The 25404-nt window shown below is 40.3% G+C and overlaps 1 protein-coding gene across 1 annotated transcript in view; it reads left to right on the top strand.

Moving 5' to 3' along the window:
• The first annotated feature begins 5209 nt into the window (after positions 1-5209).
• LOC117511711 (retinal-specific phospholipid-transporting ATPase ABCA4-like) overlaps positions 5210-25404 on the top strand; it is a 210397-nt gene continuing 190202 nt past the window's right edge. Inside the window, exons 1-6 of the mRNA XM_034171629.1 lie at positions 5210-5295; positions 11676-11787; positions 12953-13046; positions 13178-13319; positions 13485-13624; positions 21728-21855. Coding sequence (XP_034027520.1) covers positions 11722-11787; positions 12953-13046; positions 13178-13319; positions 13485-13624; positions 21728-21855 — 570 coding nt within the window. The 5' untranslated portion in view covers positions 5210-5295; positions 11676-11721. The remainder of the gene's footprint in view (positions 5296-11675; positions 11788-12952; positions 13047-13177; positions 13320-13484; positions 13625-21727; positions 21856-25404) is intronic.

The raw sequence follows: 25404 nt of genomic DNA, 5'->3' as shown, positions 1-25404 counted from the left end.
ATCAAATAGTTTCTCTTTAAATTTTATAAAATGGTAAGTTAAAGTTGTAATTGCTGTGTGTGTGTGTGTGTGTGTGTGTGTGTGTGTGTGTGTGTGTGTGTGTGTGTGTGTGTGTGTGTGCGTGCGTGCGTATGCGTGTGCGCGCGCGCACTCATGCGTCCGCTGCAGTTCTTTCATCAGGGACGGATTCCCTGCCGTCAGCTTTGCCTCTCCTCTAAGAAATTACATTTCTTCTTTGCATTTCTTTCCTATGGGTGCTGCAGGTCGGCAAGGAAGAAAAGAAAAGGTGTTGCCACGTGAAAGTAAGAAGTATATAGTGGCTATCATATAGCTCAATATCACTTCTAACATATATTAAATACAATTCTTTTGGTGTCTCCCCTTTTGTTGCACGGGGTCACCACAGTACATCTGGTATGGATTTGCATGTTGATTTGGAGCAAGTATTATGCAGGATGCCAATTCTGATGCAACCTCAGATGTACAGGGGCCACTGCACCTCTGTGCTGCACCTTTGTAAGAATACCACAGCAGAAAATGTAATCTGCCTGTCTGTTTATTGTTAACTAATGGCTGGCCTTGCTAGTGTGACCTAGTAGGTACAGTAATAGAAATTAAAAACTATTTACAAAGATATGAAATTTTAGCTCTACATTTTGTTTCTTGTCTGTAAGTCTTTTTCTGTTCCACCCCACCATGAAGCTGTGACTGGTAGTGTGACAAGGTTTGTACTATGCATAATTTCTCCAGTGACAGCCACAGAAAACTAACTCCTTCATAGTTGCCTGGCTATCTTGGTGGTTTCCCTCAATGGGATTTTTGTATAGTCACTTACTTTTTGAGAACTGCCTACTCTAGGCAGATTTACGGTAGAGTACTATACAGTTTGTGTTTCCTAGTGATTAATGTAAATGAAGTCCAAGACATATTCAGTGACTTGGAAATGTTCATGTATCCATCCCCTGACTTGTCTGAGTAAAACTGGCAGGAAACCTGATGATTTGCATAAAAAAAATCCTCAATTTAGTTTGTCCAGTTCCTTTTTTTCCCCCCCCTCTTTAAAAATCGAGTCACTGTAGAAATGACCATGATTCCGAAATGGTCCGTTCATTCATTTTCTGTGCGTGCTTATTGCAATTAAGGGTGGCGGTGGGCTGGAGGAGATACCAGAGGTCATTGGGTAAGAGGTGGGGTTCACCCTGGACATGCCGCCAGTCCATCACAGGATGGTTAATGCCAACTTTGTTCGGCCCCTTGAATTATAGCTAAAAGTCTACACTGGAGGACATCAATGGTTTCATTTCAGCTCCATTCTGTTAGTGTATAGATGTGAGGATTGTCGTGTACTGCTCAGTTTAGGTTCAGTAAGCTTGAAGAAACGATAAAGCAGCACCGGAACTATGGACATTTATTTACAGCAATAATCAGAACAACCGTCTTGTCTCCTTCCATTCACTCTACCTCTGCGACTGCCTGCGCTGCCATCACAGCCTTTTATATTGGCACTTAGCGCCCCTGCAGGTAACGCTGGTTACTGCAGTATCAGAATTTTCCGGAATACCACAAGGATCATAATGAAATATCAGCAAAATGTCCCAGGAAAGTCCTGTACAACTTCCAATCCACTTTTTTTAAAGTATATGTGTTCTGGTCAGCGATAGAAGAAGAAAAATCATCCCTGAATTGATTGAGGTCACATCCGGACATACATTATTGCGCATGCCTCTGCATTACAGATGTGTGCTGGGTTTTGACTATTCAACAAAGACAGATGAATGCTCAATAATTCTGCACAATAATTCTGATTTACACAATAAAGATCAGGCTGCATTTTGTCAGTGGCAGTGCGCCTCTCTGGAGCAGGCTCTGTGATCTCTGATGCACTGGCATTGAACAATGGGCCTGTGCCATCCATACAGAGAGCCAGAGACAGCTGGCCACAGCAGGATGGTGCGGCCCGGTCTGCTCTCTATGTGCCTCAACGGAGATATTTGAAAAAATAAAGTGTTTGTGCAAATGGGGTTTATCTAAGGAAGCAAGATAGGAAATGTCCATTTAATAAAATAAAACAAACGCTGTGTCCATGTGGGCTAGTCTGGTGTTAAATGTGTGTTGGCAAAATCCTGGGAATTTATATATGACTAATATTTAATAAATGTATATGACCATTTAATATTGTTAGGCTGTTGTAAATCATGGGGAATCCTCTTCCTATTGACTGAATCCCCATTAAATTGGCTCAAACCTGTCAGGCTGATCAAATTTTGCTGTCACATTATCTTCTCTGTTAGTGTTTGAAGTGTCCACCTCATATCTGAGTTTTCAGCCACTGACAAAATAATATTTTTCCTCTGAGCTGCTTGGGTGGATTGACATTGTTTGCATGTACTGAGGGGCCTGAGATGGGAACTTCCCCACTAGTCCTAGGGTCAACTAGTCCTAGTATTAAGGAGAGCATGTTGACATTGTTTTTACATTTATGGTAGACTACATATTGTGTTAAAGTAAGTTAAGTAATGTTACAAAAGTGACAAATAAAAACCCATTTAATTATGGTGAATTACCAGTTTGTTGATTTTTCGATTCAACAGATTGAACAGTACAATTAAAGGTGATTTATTTATTTGGAACCCCATTAGCTTCCACAAAGTGGTTGCTAGTTTTCCTGGGGTCCAAAAACTTAAAATCACAATACAACTACATTTCAACAATTAATACTGCATACATTTAACAGATTCAATTCATAATTCTTCACATTAAATCCAGTCCAAAGTCTATGCTTTTTTTAGTTCATTCATACAATTTTGTTTTTAAATATTTTTAATATAATATCTACAATTTATTTTCCGTATGTCCCAGGCAAATGGTTCCATGCTTCTGAGGATCTAAATAACACTGCTCCTCATACAGTTGGACTGAAGAAAGGTACGACTAAATTACCAAAGCTAACCCGCCGAGTAACATGCTGATGATAGTAGCCACAATTTATCTACAAAGAAAGTTGGATACCCTTTGAATATGGCAGTATGCATATGACAAAGTATCTTTATATTTAACTTATCCTGTACCTTTAACCACCCTAAGGTGGTGTGCATTTCATTCTATGAGAACAACCAAGGGCTACCCTGGCAGCTCTATTCTGCGCAAGCTGCAATTTTTTCAGGTGCCCCTGTCTAGCACTAGACCAAATGACTGAGCAGTACTCCAGATGTGACAAAACCAAGGACTGGACCACTGTTTTCATGACCAAGGGTGGACAGTATGGCACACCTTCAAGCCAAAGCGACACCTCTGCCCATCCTGGACACAGTCTGATTGATCTGATCAGACCATAAGAGCTGATTATCAAACTTAATGCCCAAAAGTTTAGTTTTGGACACTTGCTCTATCATAGTTGCATCAATAGTCAAATTTAAGTCACAAGGTCTATTTAAGATATATTTAGTACCGAAAACAATGCATTTGGTTTTAGAAATATTTAGAACCAATTTATTCTCCTCAACCCAATTAATAATGACATTAAGTTGAGTTTGTAAGTTTTGGCCAAGATTAGTGATTGAATGAGATGCACAGAACAAAGTTACATCATCTGCATATAGTACTACATCCGCAGTCATAACATCATTAGGCAAATCATTTACAAATACTGAAAATAAGGGTGGACCCAAACAGGTACCCTGTGGAATACCACATGATACATTTGTGATTAGAAAAGCTTCCATTAAAAAAAAAATACTTGCTGAGTTCTGTCAGTAAGGTAACTTCTTATCAGTGAGAGAGACATAGATGAGATCCCATAATATTTTAGCTTTAACAACATGATTTCATGGTCAATTACATCAAATGCAGCTGTAAAGTCTAGAAGTACAGCACCCACTAGTTTTCTATCATCCATGTCTGTTAACCACTGATCTGCCATGTGCACCAATGCAGTACTAGTTGAATGACCAGGTCTGTAGGCATGTTGCAAATTTGTAAGCAGATCATTTGTCACAAAATATTGTAACATTTGATCAAACAATAACTTTTCAAATATTTTACTTAAAACAGGGAGAATATGAATTGGTCTGCAGTTAGAGACAGTGAACCCTAATTTTCCATCCTTTAGTAAAGGTACAATTTTAGACCTTTTCCATTGTTCAGAAAAAACACCACTGAGCAATGCTCTATTAAATATGACATATTGGTTTACTCAAAATATTTGCAAAAATTTTGAAAATTTTGCCATCAAGATGATCAACACCAGGTGATTTATCATCAGGTAGAGAGAGTAGCAGTTTCTCCACATTCTCCTCATTTACAGTACTGAACTCCAGAGAACAAGCTATCCCACTCATAATTTGTTTCACATTGTTATTAATATAGTTAGCATCGTTTACAGTCATGCATGATCTCAGCTTTTCAACTTTCTTTATGAAGAAGTTGAATTAATGGTGTATGTCAACAGAACAAAAAAAAATGAACAAAACAATCAATTTTGTTAGCTATTTAAAAGTATTACATTTATTTGTGAACTTTAAAATCTGTTTGGGGTTGTAATATACACCATGAAGTAATATAAAGAGGTTCGGACCTGTGCACCCTACGACTAGTGGACCCTCTCCACCTGAGACCAGCGCAGTAACTGAGATTGCTCTGTTTCAGTTGCTTTTTGCCGTGCAAGGTCATCTGGTGCACTTCAGGAGTAAGATTTTGCCAAAATAATGTGTGTTAGCATCGTAATTCAATCTGTTTTTTTAATGAAAGAACAAAACACCATTCTATCACAAAATAATGTGAATCGGTGAAAATCATGTCAGTTGCACTTTAATTGCTTTAGAATCACTTCTCATATGTTTATGCAACAATTACAGCTGTTAATATGAGTGATTGCTTCTGAAAATCACAAATCATTTTCATTGTTTTGAAAATGTGTAATGTGATGATCAGATTACTCTGGGGTCACGAGTTCTCATTATGCAATGCTGATCTATTACAATAAACCGATCTCAGCCAACACATAGCAATTACCTAAAGATTTATAATGTTGAAATTTAAATTTACTTACAATTTACACAAAATCATTCAGTACATGTATGATTATGCAGCCAAACTTAGATCATGTGACGTATGTCTTCACAAATGGATGAGAGCTGTTAGTCACCCATCAGCACTAAGAAAGGCGATTAAATCAATCTTCTTAACTACTCACGAGGTCTGGAAAGTGACTGCACTAGCAGCCTCATCAAACACTGGATCCAGGATTTATTGTTTTGCTGTATTCATTTGGAATCAATCCACAACTATTCATCTGGGGTAAGTGCTTCACTGATCTATAGGTGTACTTGAAATATTTGTCACCTACCACATTATATTACATTTACATGGATTACATGGATTTAAGTTATTTTGTTATTTCATGCAAACAGAGGCTACCATGGTTCGAGATAAATGCAGTTCTTGTAATAGACTCTTTGCTGTATGTATATTAAGGTACCCGTGTTATTCATATGGTTCTTGTGAGTTATGCCACAAGGCACTTCCTGGATGGGACTGAGTACAGACCTATTGTTACATTTTTTGAATCTTTAGTGCAAGATGGAAAAATAATCTACGAAGGTGCATGTTTAGACTGCAGAAGCTCTTTTGCATCTTATAACCCTGATTCCAATGAAGTTGTGATGTTGTGTAAAATGTAAATAAAACCAGAATACAATAATTTGCAAATCCTCTTCAACCTATATTCAATTGAATACACCACAAAGACAAGATATTTAATGTTCAAACTGATCGACTTTATTGTGCAAATATTTGCTCATTTTGAAATGGATGCCTGCAACGCGCTTCCAAAAAGCTGCGACAGTGGTATGTTTATCACTGTGTTACATCACCTTTCCTTCTAACAACACTCAATAAGCATTTGGGAACTGAGGACACTAATTGTTGAAGCTTTGTAGTAGAATTCTTTCCCATTGTTGCTTGATGTACAACTTCAGTTGTTCAACAGTCTCATATTTTGTGCTTCATAATGCACCACACATTTTAAGTGGCGACAGGTCTGGACTGCAGGCAGGCCAGTCTAGTACCCGCACTCTTTTACTACGAAGCCACGCTGTTGTAACGTGCAGAATGTGGCTTGACATTGTCTTGCTGAAATAAGCAGGGACGTCCCTGAAAAAGATGTTGCTTGGATGGCAGCATGTGTTGCTCCAAACCTGGATGTACCTTTCAGCATTGTTGGTGCCATCACAGATGTGTAAGATGCCCATGTCACACACCCCCATAGCATCACAGATGCTGGCTTTTGAACTTTGCACTGGTAACAATCTGTATGGTCCTTTTCCTCTTTTGTCCGGAGGACACGACGTCCATGATTTCCGAAAACAATTTGAAATATGGACTCATCAGACCACAGCACACTTTTCCAGTATGTGTCTGTCCATTTCAAATGAGCTCGGGCCCAGAGAAGGCGGCGGTGTTTCTGGATGTTGTTGATGTATGGTTTTCGCTTTGATTGGTAGAGTTTTAACTTGCACTTGTAGATGTAGCGACGAACTGTGTTAGCTTACAATGGTTTTCTGAAGTGTTCCTGAGTCCACGCGGTAAGATTCTTTACACAATGATGTCTGTTTTTAATGCAGTGCTGCCTGAACGCTCGAAAGTCACGGGCATTCAGTGTTGGTTTTTGGCCTTGCCGCTTATGTGTAGGAAGTTCTCCAGATTCTCTGAATCTTCTGATTATATTATGGACTGTAGATGATGGAATTCCTAAAGTCCTTGCAATTGAACATTGAGAAACATTGTTTTTAAACTGTTGGACTATTTTTTCATGCAGTTGTTCACAATGTAGTGATCCTGACCCCATCTTTGCTTGTGAACTGCTGAGCTTTTTGGGATGCTCCTTTTATACCCAATCATGACACTCACCTATTTCCAAACAGGTGTTTTTTGAGCATTCATCAACTTTCCCAATCTTTTGTTGCCCTGTCCCAGCTTTTTTTAAATGGGTTGCAGGTATCCATTTCAAAATGAGCAAATATTTGCACAAAAACAAAAAAGTTTATTAGTTTGAACATTAAATATCTTGTCTTTGTGGTGTATTCAATTGAATATAGGTTGAAGAGGATTTGCAAATCATTGTATTCTGTTTTTATTTACATTTCACACAATGTCCCAACTTTATTGGAATTGGGTTTGTATACAACCATCAAATCGTGACTGAGAAACAGGGTAGACACTAGTCTAAAGATCACTCCAAGGTTGAAAATCTGTACAGTACCTCCAAAGCTTTTAGAAATAAGTGAACATCAGCTGCTGACATTGCAAACACGCTGGCACATCTGGAATGCGACCAAACTTTATGCAAGATGTTCTCCAAAATGTTTCAGATGAAATCGAATCTCGGGTGATTGTCAGCTGATTTATTTGGCCAAATTTTAGTTGTAGCCCAAATGATTCCTACTTCAGTTTGGTGATGAAAAACCAGTTATGTTAGTATGACTCTGGGCATGAACAGGAATTCAAGAAGTGGAAACACTTTGGATCTGTCAAATTCAAGGAGTCAATGTTCACCAGGAAGCCAATGGCTGCTGTCTTATAGAACAGTTAAGACCTCATATGACTACTCTGGTGGAGTTTTCAGGACAGTGCCAAAACAAAACGTCTAAGAATTTTAGCTGTGCTCAAATATTCAAAAATCACTGTAAAACTGTTCAGAATCAAAGAAGAAATTAACGTCCCAGAACAACAGTTTTATTTGCTAGCAAAGGAAGCAATCCACAGCCTTCAATAAACACCCGGACTGCTTCGGAACACAAAGGGTTACAGTCACCTTTATACATTTTAGGGGTCAGTTTCCCCACCCCAAGTGGGTGGTCTTTCCAAGCTTACACCAATAAAAACAGCTGTTAATGACATCTTTTATGCAGGTGTGATGAGACTACTTCTTGGAAAATTTCCAGGCCTGGAGAGTTCATCTCTGGGTCACTAAAATGTACCATTTTAAATTATAATTTTTCACCATTATATTTGTTTCAATTCAGTATTCCTTTTCTTCAGAATTAAATGCTTTGCTAAAGGTCCCTTCACACATAACATGAATGACACCGAATGGCGCATGAAGGAGGATTCGAACGACATTCATGAAAAGTCGAGCCGCATCCGAACACCTCGTACAGCAGTCGGCACAGCCGTTCGGCTACAGCACATGCACACCACCATTGCGGCCCACTCACTTTGAAAACTCAATCGAATGGCGGTCAAGATGAGGTCGTACCGCCATCTGACTGCAGTCACAACATTCGTACAGCAAGTCATATGCAGGGTGGACCATTTGGACTGTGGTCGCGGAGCTGTACGAAATGTTCAGCCACGTTGAATCCTGGCCGAAAGTCACAATCGAGCCAGCCTTCACACTCCTGGGCAAATGAGAGCGAATGATGCCCGAATGGCCATTTGACCTACACTCGGCCAAATTGACGTGCAATCCAAAGACCTCCAAGAGCAGTCACAGTGCACTTAGAACAGCCAGGCCCATTCGTGCGGCCAGCCCGACTGTAGTGTACATGACAGTAGTTTTGAGGTGCGCTCGAGGTGGCGAATGCCCAAGGGCAGTCGAGGAGCTGACTCACCGCAGTCTGACTGCAATTCAAGTGGTCGAAACGGCACCCCGACAGCGGTCGAAACAATGTGAATGCAGCTGGTTGACAATGCAATGGCCAGCCACCACAGACTGTGGCCAAATGGCCTGGGTGGTACACGGATGAGGTGGATTGCACCTGCGTGGGCCCAGGATGTAACTGACTGTGCCCTGTGTCCCGCTCTAAGCGACACAAATGGTGTCAGAGTGTGTCATGTGGCCTCCCGAGTGACACGAATGGCGTCTGAGTATGTTGTGCAGTCAGGTTGCATTCTGCCTGGTCTTGGGGGTATTCGTGCTGTGTTCTGGCTGCATTTGGCCTATTTGTAGGTATTCATTCGGTGTTCTCAGCGCATTTGACATGGATTCGGGTGCTGCTGCACACCGACTTCGCCCGATCTATTCGGCCAGCTTCATGTCACATTCTGGGTATTCTCGCTGGCAATTGGATGCCATTCCTTCGCGCTTGCCCGAACATCTATCCCTCCCGAGTGCAGATCGAATATATTGGGTTTGGCCTATTCTGCCTGATTCGCCCAACTTCATATTATGAGTGAAGGGAGAAGTGAAATTACAGCCTTAGTTCCAAAATTTGGTCTCTTGTTTTTTTAAAAACACATTAATTTTCAGACTATACATTTAGTATGCATTATTGAATAAATCAGGTGTGCTTTTCCTGAATGCTATTAATTAATCTCTGCAAAAGAGTATATACAGTAGTGTTCAGAATAATAGTAGTGCTATGTGACTAAAAAAAAATTAATCCAGGTTTTGACTATATTTCTTATTGTAACATGTGAAACAAGGTACCAGTAGATTCAGTAGATTCTCACAAATCCAACAAGATAAAGCATTCATGATATGCACACTTTTAAGGCTATGAAACTGGGCTATTAGTAAAAAAAAGTAGAAAAGGGGGTGTTCACAATAATAGTAGTGGCATTCAGTCAGTGAGTTTGTCAGTTTTGTGGAACAAACAGGTGTGAATCAGGTGTCCCCTATTTAAGGATGAAGCCAGCACCTGTTGAACATGCTTTTCTCTTTGAAAGCCTGAGGAAAATGGGACGTTCAAGACATTGTTCAGAAGAACAGCGTAGTTTGATTAAAAAGTTGATTGGAGAGGGGAAAACGTATACGCAGGTGCAAAAAATTATAGGCTGTTCATCAACCAGAGATGTGTGGAAGAAAATGGAAAACAACCATCAAAATGGATAGAAGAATAACCAGAATGACAAAGGCTCACCCACTGATCAGCAAAAGGATGATCAGAGACAGTCTGGAGTTACCTGTAAGTGCTGTGACAGTTAGAAGACGCCTGTGTGAAGCTAATTTATTTGCAAAAAATCCCCCGCAAAGTCCCTCTGTTAAATAAAAGCCATGTGCAGAAGAGGTTACAATTTGCCAAAGAACACATCAACTGGCCTAAAGAGAAATGGAGGAATAATTTGTGGACTGATGAGAATAAAATTGTTCTTTTTGGGTCCAAGGGCCGCATACAGTTTGTGAGACGACCCCCTAACTCTGAATTCAAGCCACAGTTCACAGTGAAGACAGTGAAGCATGGTGGTGAAAGCATCGTGATATGGGCATGTTTCTCCTAATATGGTGTTGGGCTTATATATCGCATACCAGGTATCATGGATCAGTTTGGATATGTCAAAATACTTGAAGAGGTCATGTTGCCTTATGCTGAAAAGGACATGCCCTTGAAATGGGTGTTTCAACAAGACAATGACCCCAAGCACAATAGTAAACGAGCAAAATCTTGGTTCCAAACCAACAAAATGAATGCCTCGCAGATGTGAAGAAATCATGAAAAACTGTGGTTATACAACTAAATACTAGTTTAATGATTCACAGGATTGCTAAAAAAAAACAAAACAGTTTGAACATAATAGTTTTGAGTTTGTAGCGTCAACAGCAGATGCTACTATTATTGTGAACACCCCCTTTTCTACTTTTTTTACTAATAGCCCAATTTCAGAGCCTTAAGAGTGTGCATATCATGAATGCTTGGTCTTGTTGGATTTGTGAGGATCTACTAAATCTACTGGTACCTTGTTTCCCATGTAACAATAAGAAATATACTCAAAACCTGGATTAATCTTTTTAGTCACATGGCACTACTATTATTCTGAACACTACTGTACTTATTCTTCCAAAAATAAAATATTAAAATATTACTGTACACAACATAATCATCTTATAGCATTAGCATATTGACAGAAGATGCTTTTTCGTCAGCACATCGCTTGTCTTTGATCAAATTACACTACACTACCATGTGGTATTATAGTGGTGAATATTATGAAGACCACCAACCTAAGGCCAGTTTAGCAACAAGAAGCCCAAGGATAAAAATCTGTTGCGGTGTCTTTCACCACAAAAGTACTGCGACAGTCCCCACCAGCCAAACTTTGGATGGAAATGAACTGCTCTCTCATCTCACCTGACTTCTGGTGACTCCACTCTGCTTGGAAATGTGAATAAGCATCTTTGTGAACAGAGATTAAATGATGATGAGGTCAATGATGCTGCACTGCGTTGGTTTTTGGATGTAGTTTCTGATTTTGCTAGACTGCATGCAGGATGTGGGTAAAATGTACTGGTCTCTAGCGGTATTAGAAGAGTACTTTTGTGTACTCTGTTACAATGGGTCTTGAGGACTGACCTCCCTTGTGCAGACAGTGAAAAGGGCATTGTAAAGCATTACACTGACCGTGTGAAAGGTCTTAACCTTATTAAACAGCTACTACTAGCCTTAACTAGGAGTACTAAGTGGATGAATGGACAAATGCCTCTGTAATATACCTAAACTAATGTTTTGACTTTAAATATATTTCAGTTGATTTTTTTTTTTTATAAATAATACATTTGTAGAAATAATTTAAAGCTAGCTAAACAAATTTTTAAAAAATCAGTAGAGGATTGTAATGGTAAATCCTGCATTCAACTGTGCACAATAAGGGTACTCTTTTTATTATTGTAAAAATGCAAAAAGTGTCATTTCCATTATTTAGCCCATAACACAGTTTTGGTGACTGCTGGTTGGCTACAGGTTTGTCAGCTGGTCACAGCTCCTTTGGGAATGAAAAGGGGGAGCCATGGGGGTGGGAAGACAGATTCGACTCCTACTATGGAAGAACTGGACGATCCGCAAGCGACAAAGGGTAAAGTCACTCCATATATCCATTACATCCAACACTTGGGGTCCTGTCTTTCACTCTGTGCAAAGGGCGCATAGTGCAATGCAAGTATTGTTGCTGGTTTCCAGGGTTCGCTTTTCAACAGGAAGTACACATTTTAAATGTAGTTTGAATTGAAAGTGTATACTGCTGATAATATATCTTTTGGAAAAGAAAAATGCATTACAAGCACCAATCCCACCTTCCAACCTTAAAGGACATATCTCATATTTTTTAACGTCCCAGTTAGTAGGACGACGTAAACGTACTCATGACTGTAAATGTCTCTGCACACGTGCTAATAATTAGTGACCTCTGATGTATTTTATTCCTCTCACTCTGAGCGTTGGTAGGTGCATTTGTGGAAAAATTTCACTCTTCAATTCTCAACATATTTCAGTGTGTGACGCACTTATTAGCAAAACAGAAATATCCCAATGACTTACAAACAGAGGGAAACGAACCTGCTCCATCTGAAGAACAAAACTTCTGAGCTGCTGTTTGAAAGTGATGGCTCGGATTTACAGAGACGAGACGACACGCTTCACCCTGAAACTCTTAACTTTTTCAGTGTCGGATCTTGGAGCCTAAAGTGTGGTGACGCGCTGTTTGTGTGGATGCTGGTTTACTGAAGCAGTGGACATGGATGTAACAGACTGCCTGGACACAGAGATGGATTTGTTACACTGGAAAAAGTCAGAATACTTTAGTTCCAGGAGTTAATGGATGTTATTTTACATGCAACAATCGAGGCAGGGCTGCAGACAGCAATTTCTCTTTCGCGCATGCACACCTCTGATCACGTGGAGTTTACATTTGGAAATGAATCCATAACACAACAGTGAGTCTGGCATGTTCAGGATTTTACTCCTTTTGTGTTTTGTGGATAGATTTCAATTTTTTCTTTTTTTTTCTTTTTTTTTTACTTTGAGAGAGTGAATTTGGAGGTGGAATGTGTGTATGTGTGTGTGCTGTGAAGCTTGCTGATTGTTTGTGTGTGTGAGTGCTATCTATCTATCTATCTATCTATCTATCTATCTATCTATCTATATATATATATATATATATATATATATATATATATATATATATAATAGAATCAGTTGCTTTCCAAGAACTACTTGAGTGAAATGTAAAAAATTTGTACCAGGTGCGTTTCTTCATGGAGATCATGTGGCCTATTGTGCTGTTTATGGGACTTGTCTGGTTAAGACGACTGAATCCGCTCTACCGTCAACATGAATGTAAGCAAAGAACTCTTTCCACAACAATATCAGGATTGTTCAACCAGCACCATTTCTGACGTGTGGTTTCTCATTCATGATTACTCATTTGTTTGGAGAACTGAAATCTAATGGTGCCTTCTCTGCCTCAGGCCATTTCCCCAACAAGGCCATGCCCTCCTCAGGTATCCTGCCATGGATCCAAGGAATCTTCTGCAATGCCAACAACCCTTGTTTTCAATACCCAACCCAAGGTGAATCTCCTGGGCTGGTGTCCAACTACAACAATTCCATGTGAGTATCACCCTGTGCTCCTAGAAGGAGGCAGTTTTGAACAAAAATAAACTTGAAACCTTTCATTTATGATTGAAGTGCAAGAAAACATTTCTCCTGTCTCATTACATTTCAAAAGAATCACAACGAAAATTTGTTTGATCTGTTGTTGATCTTTTTCTCCAGATTGTCACGATTCTACTCTGATGCACATGAGCTTCTCTTTAGAGATCCAAACTTTCTGCAGATTGATCGCCTCTGGAGGGAAATTACTGCTATGAGTAACTTCATGGACACCCTACGCACACAGCCTGAACAGGTCTCAGGTCAGTACTGCTGGGTTCAAGAACTGTAAAATCTTGTCATTTTTCAACCTGGATTTTTTGGCTAATTGGCACCTTCATGGATTTCCCAGTAACATTTGGGCTTTTAGTTAGAAGTTTATGTGACTATTACTCGTGCTTAAAAGCAGAGTTACCAAATTATTTACTTTGAAGGCTCATAAATTCATCTAGCTGGAGATCCACAAGCCATTTGAATACATTTAATCTGGTTAGCAACAGTTAAATAATTTACAGTTTGTCACTTGACTCGATAAGGAAGGTGTTAAGTCTTTTGAGCACTAATGCTTCATGTTTTACTGTATGGTACATCCAGAAAGTATTCACAACACTTCACTTTTTCCACATTTTGTCATGTTACAGCCTTATTCTAAAATGGAGTAAATTAATCTTTTCCTCAAACTGTGAAAAAGTTTTTTTTTGCAAATTTTTATATATATATATATATATATATATATATATATATATATATATATATATATATATATATATATATATATATATATATATATATACTTAAGAAATCACATGTACATAAGTATTCACATCCTTTGTCATGAAGCTCAGGTGCATTCTGGTTCCAGTGAGCCTCCTTGAGATGTTTCCACAGCTTAATTGGAGTCCATCTGGGGTAAATTCAGTTGATTGGACATGGTTTGGAAAGACACACACCTGTCTACATATAAGGTCCCACAGTTGATAGTGCATGTCAGAGCACAAACCAAGCATGAAGTCAAAGGAATTGTCTGTAGACTTCTAAGACTGTCTCGATGCACAAATCTGGGGAAGGATACAGAAACATTTCTACTGCTTTGAAGGTCCCAATGAGCACAGTGGCTTCCCTCATCCAAAAATGGAACAAGTTTAGATCCAACAAAACTCTTCCTAGAGCAAGCCACTTGTATAAACTGAACAACCGGAGGAGAGGGGCCTTAGTCAGGGAAGTGACCAAGAACCCGGTGGTCACTGTGTCAGAGCTCCAACATTCCTATGTGGAGAGAGGAGAACTTTCCAGAAGGCTAACCATCTCTGCAGCAATTCACCTGTATGGTAGAGCCAATGCATGCCCCCAGATTTTGACTTGAATTGACAATTGTCATGGTGGGTCTAAACAAAGCAATGGACTTAAATTCAAATGACTAGAAGGCATATCGCATTCTCATTCAGGGAAGTCAGATACTGATACTGTGTCAGAGTCCATGGCATCAGTACAGGGACAGCTATGTGCCCCCTATAGGTTCAAAAACATACCATGTTCATGATTCTGGTCTTACATACAGTAGCAACACCAGCATGAAGTGAGAAAGTGATTGGTTTTCTGATACAGGTGGCAGGGGAAAAGCTTGTGTCACCATGTGCCTTATGGCAAACTGTCACTGAAATTTCACATCTTTTTAATGAAATCCTTCTCAATACCACTCCACTTTGAAACTCTTCAACTAACTGGACATGCAACAGAGATAAATTTGCACTGTGGACAGTTTCTCCCATCACAACCAGAGATCTCCTTAAGAGCTGTGTGGGTGTCTCGGTAGCTTCACCTCACTAGTCTCCTTCTTGCATAGTCACTCAGTTTTTGGGAACATCCTACACCGTCCTGGTTCTGAAATTAATTATTTGCATGAAAAATTATCCTGTATTTTGTTTGTCCAATTCCTTGTGAAAACTGAGGTATGATGTATACAAATGGCCCTAATTCCTAAGTTGTGTTGTACAGAGGTACAAACGCAAAACACTATGTTACTGTCCAGTAATACTTACAGACCTGACTGTAGCTTTTTCATCAGTCTGTCTGAGTGTGGGACAGTGTGTGTGACAGGATTACATCACAAAGTCTTAAGAAAGGCTTGTAATCTAAGCTGTTTACTTTCTCTGCTGACAAAGCAGTTCACAGTCCTTCTTAACCCTCTACGAGTAATCATAGAGTCACAGAAGATGCTATTTTCTCTCCACAGGAACATGTATTAAAGGATTATTAACTGAGCGCGACGTCTCTATGGGAAAATATCAGACCGAGGTGTTGACAGTACAGACTGAGCGTTTAGCGAGGTCCATGCGAAAAACACAGAGGTGTGATATTCCCCTACAGACCGAGCAAGCGAGGTTAATAGTTTGTTTGTAATATGGCTATGCTATATAAAAACACGCGACCTTATGGTATCACTCGAATATGAAAGCTGCTGACGGTTTTGGGCACGTAGTCAGACCTGTTTGCTTTCTTCATCTCTTAACAGACGGTCAGGTTAACTGGTAAGATTTCAATCTGTACGTGTTTTCCGATACTGTTTAGATATGTATGGAGTGTTTTCATGTCCGACTTGGTTTTTCTAATCGTATTTTTAGCTTTCTGGTTTGTAATGAATGTGATATGTAATCTGGACTGATTGTAATGGTAACGGTCTGATAGGGGAAAATATCAGACCATAAATCTGCCAATCACAGCGTGTATAGCATTGCAGCCATATAATAATGCCATGACTCTACACACTCCAGGACAGTAGGTGGAAGCATGTACATCTAAAGTTGGCTTGCGATCTACTAATAAACACAGAAAAATAAGGCTTTTTATTATTGTTATAATTTATTTGTAAGTTTTATGTTCATATGGCTGATGACCTGGCCAAGACTTCAAGGTTAGCACCATGAAACAATGATTCATGATGGATTTAATCATTCACATATTTTGAAAATGTCATCTTTTAGCTAGCATCACATAGCATGATGCTAACTGCTAAATAAGGAGCATTTCTGAGTATTGCATGATAAATGTTGTGCAATTAATTATCCAAACAGATTGCCCAAGAAGTGCGTGCTTCAGTATTTCCTCCAATTGAATCTTTCATGTAATTCAAGTTAGCGACATTAACGTGTTAGCAGGTATTCTGGCTTACCTGGCATTTGCTCCAATCAACAGTAATTTCCTGAGGCAATAATGCAGTCTTTCTGTAAAGGCTCTCAGTTGTCCAGGTGGTCTCCATAGTAGAGAAGCTTGAATCTTCGACTGGACTGGGTTGCTTGACACGAGGATGTTTCGCTTCTAATCGCAGAAGCTTCCTCAACTAAATTTCTTGCTCTGGTAGGCTCACTTCTGTCTTGACTCTTGTAGAGAAGCATAACAGAAGCCAGCAAAAGCTGGAGTTTTAAACCTAACCAGACCCCTCCTACCGAGAGGCAGACTGGTATTGGCTAGTGACTAAAGCCCTTTTCACATTGGCGTATTTGTAGAGCTGCGTATTGCGGCTTGTGTTTCATTTAAATACGGCCAAAAGGCACGCGTACTCAGCCTTTTTCCGTGTTCATAGATCTGCTTGCAGCTGCGTGTGTTCGCTTTTTAATGTGTGCACACAGTTGCGTGTACCTTGCCGCTATTTAAAACCAGTTCACTCCTGCTGGCTGTGCAGAACACATCACTGCACTTGGAAAACAGTGGACCGGATCATGAGGTTTTTACAGTTTCATTACTGCCACATATGTAGCCAAAGCTGCTATTTTCTGCCCCTGTGGAAGTGCATTCTGTTCTCTCCTGCATGGTGTTGTGTGGCTCAGAAACAGTCATTTAACATTATTATTAGTATTTTTTGTTTTGGTGGATCATTTTCATTGTGTACAGATGCTGCTGAGTCTGGGCTGTGGAAAAGGCTGCTGTGAATGAAACACTATGACGCGTTAAAATTTTAAAGCTCCGGTTGCTCCGATCAGATCCACTGATTTGATCAGACCTGATCGATCTGACATGCCGATCTGACTGACATGCAGCGATGAGGCTTTTATTTTAAAGAGTCACAGCTCTTTTCAGGTTTGATCAGACCTGATCGATCAGGGCGTTTGATGAGTGCACCAACATGCAGCAACGGCGCTTTTATTTTAAAGTCACAGGTTTCATCAGACACAGAGAGAGAGAGAGAGAGAGAGAGAGAGAGAGAGAGAGAGAGAGAGAGAGAGAGAGAGCAACCGACCGACCGACCTGCTGTTTCTGGATTTCTGATTTGAGATTCGATTCCCTGTTCTGAGCACACACAGGCACTGTGGGCTGTGTGATCATATTCTCATGTTCTCCAGCTGATTCCCCTGGATGCAGCACTCAGTTTTTGGTTGTGTACAGGAGTGCCGTGTTGCACAGACTTGCTTGCAGTAACGCTATGCTGCGCAGACCTGCTTAAAACTGTGTCCAGCACTCTATGCCGAAGAAAATTAAATATGTTTAATTTCTTCCATCCTATGCGCGTAGCCCTCAACATAGTGCTGCGTAGGGAGAAAAAACTCAACGTAGAGCTGCTAAAAGTGGGCAGAGAGCTGCTCAACTCAGCGTAGACAATACGTCACAATAAGCAGCTCTACGAATACGCCAATGTGAAAGGGGCTAAACAGTTGCTCTAATTAGCACCTACTGTGCTCTAGTTAGCACCCTCCTAATGACAGGGCAGCTGTATGTTGAGGGCTACGCGCGTAGGACGGAAGAAATTAAACATGTTTAATTTTCCTCGGCGTAGAGTGCTGGACAGAGTTTTAAGCAAGTCTGCACAGCACAGCATTACTGCATGCAAGTCTGTACAACACAGCGCTCCTGTACACAACCGAAAACTGAGTGTGTGAAGCCAGAGGAATCAGCTGAGAATTGATGATCACACAGCCCACAGCGCCTGTGTGTTCAGAACAGGGAATCAAACCTCAACTCAGAAATCCAGAAACAGCAGGTCAGTCACTCTCTCCCTCTGTCGCGTGCTCTCCCTCACTCTCTCTCTCTCTCGCTCTCTCTCTCTTTCTCTCTCTCTGTGTGTCTGATCAAACCTGTGACTTTAAAATAGAAGCGCACTCGCTGCATGTTGGTGCGCTCATCAAACGCCCGGATCGATCAGGTCTGATCAAATCAGCAGACTTGATTGGAGCAACCAGAGCTTTAAAAGTCACAGCAGCCTTTACCATAGCCAGACTCAGCAGCATCTGTACACAATGAAAATGATCCATCAAGACAAAATAATAATAATAATGTTAAATGACTCTGTTTCTGAACCGCACCACATCGTGCAGGAGAGAACAGAGCTCACTTCCACAGAGGCAGTAAATAGCAGCTTTGGCTACATACGTGGCAGTAATGAAACTGTAAAACCGTCATGATACAGTCCACTGTTTTCCAAGTACAGTGATGTGTTCTGCACAGCTGACAGGAGGGAACTGGTATTAAATAGCGGCAAGGTGCACACATTAAAAAGCGAACAGATGCAGCTGCAAGCAGATCCACGAGCACGGACAAAGGCTGAGTATGCGCGCATTTAGGGCATATTTAAATGAAACACAACGCTGCAATACACAGCTCTACGAATACCCCATTGTGAAAGGGGCTTTAGTCTCACCTATGTAGTGTTTGTTACAGTTTTCCTGACATCTGATAGAATACACTACATTGCTCTGCTATCTAGGGATCCTGTCCTTAGGGTGAACTAATTTCTGTTTCAAGGTGTTAATAGGTTTAAAGTAAACTGGGATTTTGTGCTGTCTGAAGATCCTCTGTAGTTTTTCCCCTACTCCTGCTAAATAAGGGAGAGACACTCCTCTTCTTCTTGGCTCCGTCTCCTGTCTGTCTGTTCTCTTTGTTCTTTGGGACTTCTGCACTTTATCCAGGGACCATCTTGGGCACCCACATACAATTGTTAGTCACTAGCCAATAGCAGTCTGCCTCTCGGTAGGAGGGGTCTGGTTATGTTTAAAACTCCAGCGTTTGCTGGCTTCTGTTATTCTTCTCTACAAGAGTCAAGACAGAAGTTAGACTACCAGGGCAAGTAATTTACCTGAGGAAGCTTCTGCGATTGGAAGCGAAACGTCCTCGCGTCAAGCATCCCAGTCCAGTCGAAGATTCAAGCTTCTCTACAATAATGCAGTCATAATTTTTGATGTCCCAGCAAAGCCACTCATTGAATAAATCCACTGTTTTGTCCATAAAAAAAACATGCTTTAATAACACCCAAACTAATGTTAGCCTGTTAGCCTTGTTTGCGGTCACGCCATAATTCTAGAGATAAAGACGTTTTCATCCCAACCAGGTTACATGGGGTGGAGCCAACACACCACCTCTTTACCCATATATGGGATGGCCATTAAGCTCTTTGTAGTCATGACAGACTGCCATAGATTAAACAGTATAGAACAAGAAATGTGATTATTCTATTAAATGTGCAATAAAACATATCTTAAATATGTCCAAAAGGAGCCCAGTGAACCAAGCTATCAGCACAACAAATTTGGTGTAGGTTGGATCAACAAAACTGTCGGGTTCTATAGTCTGTCTCTTTCTCTTTCTCTTTCTCTCCATTCATGCACTGACAGGTCAGTGGAAATACTGACACAGGGCAGCATGGCGGCACTTTTTTTTTTTGTTAGACAGTTTCTAGAGATATTTTATGACTCGCTCAAAATATGCCTCATTAAGTATCATGTTTAACCAACCCCAGTGCCTGACATGGAGGAGGTCAAACAAATCCATGTTAGTAGACAATAATCAACAACAGCACATGCATGCCATTTAACAGACAATTTTTTTTTGCTTGTTTGCTGCCTAGAATACAAGATATCTCACAAACTTTCACAATGGCAGCAATCTGTGGTTGTTTATAGGAGATTTAACAATGTAAGGGCACTCAGAGAGTGCATGAATTCACCAAGGTCCAACAGTCCTCTTGTTATCCAAAGTACAGAAAACATGGACATAGGAGACATAAAGATATCAATTAAAAATGATTCCAAACCACATCAGGCTCAAAGTTTACTGAACTCTTCCTTGACTTTGTGAGATAGGATGCAGGTGCAAGTGAACCCTTTCTTGGTGACCTGGATTTTCAACTACCTCCCTGACAGACCACAGTATATCTGACTGAAGGACGTCATGTCTGACACTGTATTCAGTTGCACAGGAGGACAACAGGGAACCGTGCTGTGCCCTCTTCTCTACATTCTATACACCTCAGACTTCTGTTACAACTCAGAGCTGTGCCACAGACAGAAATTTGTGGACGACACAGCTATCATGGGGTTTATCAGGGATGGCAGAGAGGACAAGTATAGGAGTCTAGTGGAGGACTTTGTTGTATGGTGCCACAGAAGTCACATGCAGATCAACACCTCAAAGACTAATGAGCTGGTCCCGGACTTTAGGAAGTCAAGGCCATGTCCATGACCAGTTCTGATTGAGGGTCATGAGGTAGAGATGGTAGACAACTACAAGTACATCGGGCTGTGGGTGGACAACAGATTGGACTGGACCTGTTTAACCTCTGCGTTGTGGATGTCTCACTTCTCTTGTCACTTCACTCTCAGGATGCAAACTCACGATGTCTGGCATGGGAGGCAGGCGCTCTGACCAGAAGGCTAAAACCCGGGCCCTGGCCATTGTGGTCAGACAGTCCATTAGCTATTGGGGATTGAGGCTTACGGCAACTCCTGCTCTCTTCCGTCATACTCACCCACCTAAGCCTTACTCCCATCCGGGTCACGGTACCAGTTTAACCTCTGCATTGTGTATGTCTCCACTTCACTGTCGCTCCTCGGGACACAAACTCATGATCTCCAGCATGGGAGGCAGGTGCTCTGACCAGAAGGCTAAAACCCAGGCTCTGGCCTGTGTGCCCACAGAGTCCTTTAGGGAGTGAGGTTTACTGACTACCACATGCACAACAACATACTGCATTATGTAGCATACTGCATAATGTTCTATCACTAAGATTCTAGTGCAATATGAACAGTACAATCTTGTCGTGAATAGTGCAATCTGTTTTGTTATACAGTTCGACCAGTATTACAGTTTGTATTGTTTAGCATTTTTTGTTTTTTTACTATTGTGTACTGTTATTGTTTTTATCAGTACTGTACTGCTAATGGAACGTTAATTTCCAGGAGGGACCTTGCCAAGTGATTGATAAAGCCATCCATCCATCCATCCATCCATCCATCCATCCATCCATCCATCCATCCATCCATCCATCCATCCATCCATCCATCCATCTACCTGTCTACCTACCTGACAAACAAATGGGACTGAAAACACTACCAGAGGTGTTTATTTTTGTTTATATTTATTCTCTCTGTTTCCGTTTGTAGGCAGAGGAATAAAGGTGGAGACAATCTTAAAGGATGATGAGATACTGACTTCATTCCTGCTGAGAGACGTTCCTTTGTCAGAAAGAGTTGTCTATCAGCTCGTCAATGCCCAAATCAGGCCTGAGCAGGTGCATGGGAACTCACTGGGATTGTGAAGATTATTTTAAAACAAACATTTTTTTCATCTAATCCCACAACCATGAAATTAAAGTCATGTAATATGTTTACCATTGCTTCTTAAGAAAATATTGTATTATCTCAATGCCAAATACAAATGAAGAAGAGAGAAAAGAAAGTTTATAGATGTGCATTTTTGTAAGGGACATGCTTCATCATGAGTATAAAATTACTTAAAGTCTTCAATGCAGCACAGTTCTACCAGAGTTCTAAGAAGCTTTAATAAGCAGTAATCTAACAACGGCTTGATGCTTTCTCCACTAAATCGCAAATGAACAGATGTATTTGTGATGTCTTGACACAAATTACACTTACTGAAGGTAATATGAGTAACTTATCTGTCTTTGAAACCTTGTAAGCTGCTTCAGAGAATGTAGCATTCATGGTCCTATAGTCTTTAGAGCTGTGGGGCTTGAAGCTTGCAGCCTGCAGACAGTTTATTTCAGGCAGTAGCACCATTTACTTTGCTACTCTTGACAGCAATGTAATGGGAAATTCATTCTGCATTACTCTTTATATAGTTTAAAAACAGCAACAATAGAAAAAAAAATGAAACATCTAACAAATGAACTAAGCATCTCACAAATCCAACATAAAAAAGAGAAATCAATCATCCCATCAATTTTGGACTCTTCAGGAACCATTATCCAAAACTCGCAAGACATAAATAATATGTTTTTAAAATTTCACAATCTGGAGCACGCGATCATAGCAGAGCATCGTGCAAGACCAGTTTTTGCACGCACACTGCGATGCAGCGTTTCCGCAATGCTTCCCATTGAAAAGAATGGGTTTTAGAGTGATGTTTGCCATGTTGGTGCACTCGGTGTGAAAGGCCCTTTACAAAACGAACCGGTTGACTTTTCACGTGGGAGCAAAAAAGAATCACATACTTCCACCACTTATTTGAGAATAATCAGTTCATGTCATTTAACAAACTTCAACAGAAATATGGGGTTGGGAGAGACCAAATCCTTCAATATCAACACCTGAAATCAAGAATCAAAGAAAAAAAAATGTCTAAACACACAACCATCTCAGCTAATTGAAGAACTTCTGAAAATCAACAACTCAAAAAACTAGTCTCAAAACTATTTACACTTTTTTACAACTTAAATATAACACTTCCAACAACCAAGTGGGAAAATGACCTGGTCCTCTCTCCCAACCCTGACTTCTAGGAACAACTCTAAAAACACCTTCTTCATGACCACTAACATCAACTTACAACATATGCAATATAAAGTCATACACAGAGCCCACATCACTCAAAGCACAATGTTTAAAATGAGAGTGGCCAACTCATATATCTGTTCACAGTGCACATTAAGTAGCAAAGATAACTGTCTTCACGCAGTCTGGCTTATCAAGCAGTTCACTCTGTATGGGTTACTGTCACTGATACACTCTCTACCATCCTGAGCTGAGAATCCCACTATCTACACCCCTCTGTCTCCTTGGTGATATTTTCAAAGTTCACATCCCATCTAAATTTTTTTTCTCTTTCTCTTATCGTGCCCCTGTTTTGTGGAATGATCTCCCTGTGTCAATAAAACATTCAGATTATGTAGAGATGTTCAAGTCCAGACTTAAGACACACTTATTTTCCCTTTCATATGGCAAGCATACTGGCATAGTATGGTACTATGCTTTTTCCTCTTTTAATTCATTTTATTAGGAAACGCAGTGAGCTATGGCCTCAGCTTTACCTAACTTACCAACCTTATCTGACTTCTGGGTTTAGGGCTAGTGGCCGGCCATCACCTTAGCCTTTGTTTTGTTTTGCTTGTTGCTTAATGCTGACAAATTATATCGTATTTGTTGTCTTTCTGATGCCTGATTCTGTTTTTTTCTCTCTGTTTGTGGTGCAGCTCCATCCAGAGATGGGAGTGGGTGTCTTCTTCTGCAGGCCTCCTGTGTTGTGCACCGGCAGCATTTCCTGTATATTCATTTTGTGAATTGTTTTGTAATTTGTGTCTGTAGCATGGCCTAAGCAGAGGGTCGGTCACCCCTTTGAGTCTAGGCGGCTTGAGGTTTCTTCCTCAGAGGGAGTTTTTCCTTACCACTATGTGCTTGCTCTGGGGGTTGGTAAGGTTAGACCTTACTTATGTGAAGCACCTTGAGGCAACTTTGTTGTGATTTGGTGCTATATAAATGACATAAATTGCAACTTACTGAAATTGAAATTCAAAAATCCATTGCTCATCTCTCTAATTGTTGCTAAGAAAGTAGTCCTCTAGAGCTAGGACCACTCACTTACTCACTCACTCACTGGACCAACCTAATTTCACAATACATTTTTATAGAGAAATAATGCTCAAAAAAAAAAAAAAAAGAAAGTAACATAAATGAAACTGGAATCCATTTTTATCATTTCTAATTCCAACCAAAACATAACTTTCAACTGCATATTTCAGCAAACTCACACCCCTCTGCTCCCCTTCATCACCACCACTTGATCACTATCTCTTCTGTTCTCTACTGATTGTTCTCTCTCCACCCATACACATCAGTTCCCACAACTTCACACACATACACACAGATACACAGCATACATGATAAACCTCAGCATCCCCAAAGACAACCACTTTATCACAGTTCACCCCACAGGATTGTAACAGCATATCTTTACTCTGTGCCTGGTCCTGCTTGTTAAACTGTCCTCTCAGTCTTGTTTTGTCTGTACTATTCATATATCACCCTGTATTGTCTCTCATCTGTCTCACTTTGTTCTGTGTTATTTGTCTCACATTTTGTATATTTTGGCATATCTGAGGCCTCCTTCCATACACGGTAAAATCACCAGTGTAAAACTAACACTATCAGTGTTAGTTTTACACTGGTGATTTTACTGTGTAAGCATTTTCTCACTAAAAAGGGATTGGTGGAGGATGCACTGAATTTTTTTATTTGATCTTTTGTGTGAATGTAATATTTTGAGATTGTAATATTATGAGATCGTCTCATTTGAAACTAATCATGGCACTAAAAACAAAGTTGTCCTCCGAAGGGGGGTGGTGGTGGTAGCAGGACAAAAAAAATAGGAGACCCATTCTGCATTTGTACAGAATCTGCCCATTTTTGAAAAAACAAAAAAAAAAAAAAAAAAAACTTGTCAGCAGATATTACTCTTTCATTTGTAACTGTAATTAAACACAGTTACAAATTGTATCAGCATTATATTTATTGATTCATTTTCTATACCTGTTATGCCAGTCAAGGGTCATGGGGAGCTGGAGCCTGTCCCAGCAGTCACGGGGGGCAGGGTGGGGTACATCCCGGGTAGGATGGCAGCCTATCAGAGGGTATCAGAATTACATACTCCTGTAATTTATAATCCATTACCCCTCATATGTACATTATTGGTCAGGTGGTTGTGACATATCACACAAAGAAACAAAAGAACAAAGAGGTTTCATACAGCGAATAACAAGGTAAAGAGGACTATTCATGTCAGGCTGTCACACCCTAGATCCAACCAGGTCCAAGTGATACTTTGT

This window comes from Thalassophryne amazonica, chromosome 1 (genome assembly GCF_902500255.1).
Source record: "Thalassophryne amazonica chromosome 1, fThaAma1.1, whole genome shotgun sequence".
In the NCBI taxonomy this organism is placed as follows: Eukaryota; Metazoa; Chordata; class Actinopteri; order Batrachoidiformes; family Batrachoididae; genus Thalassophryne; species Thalassophryne amazonica.
This window is presented reverse-complemented; position numbering and strand designations above follow the sequence as displayed.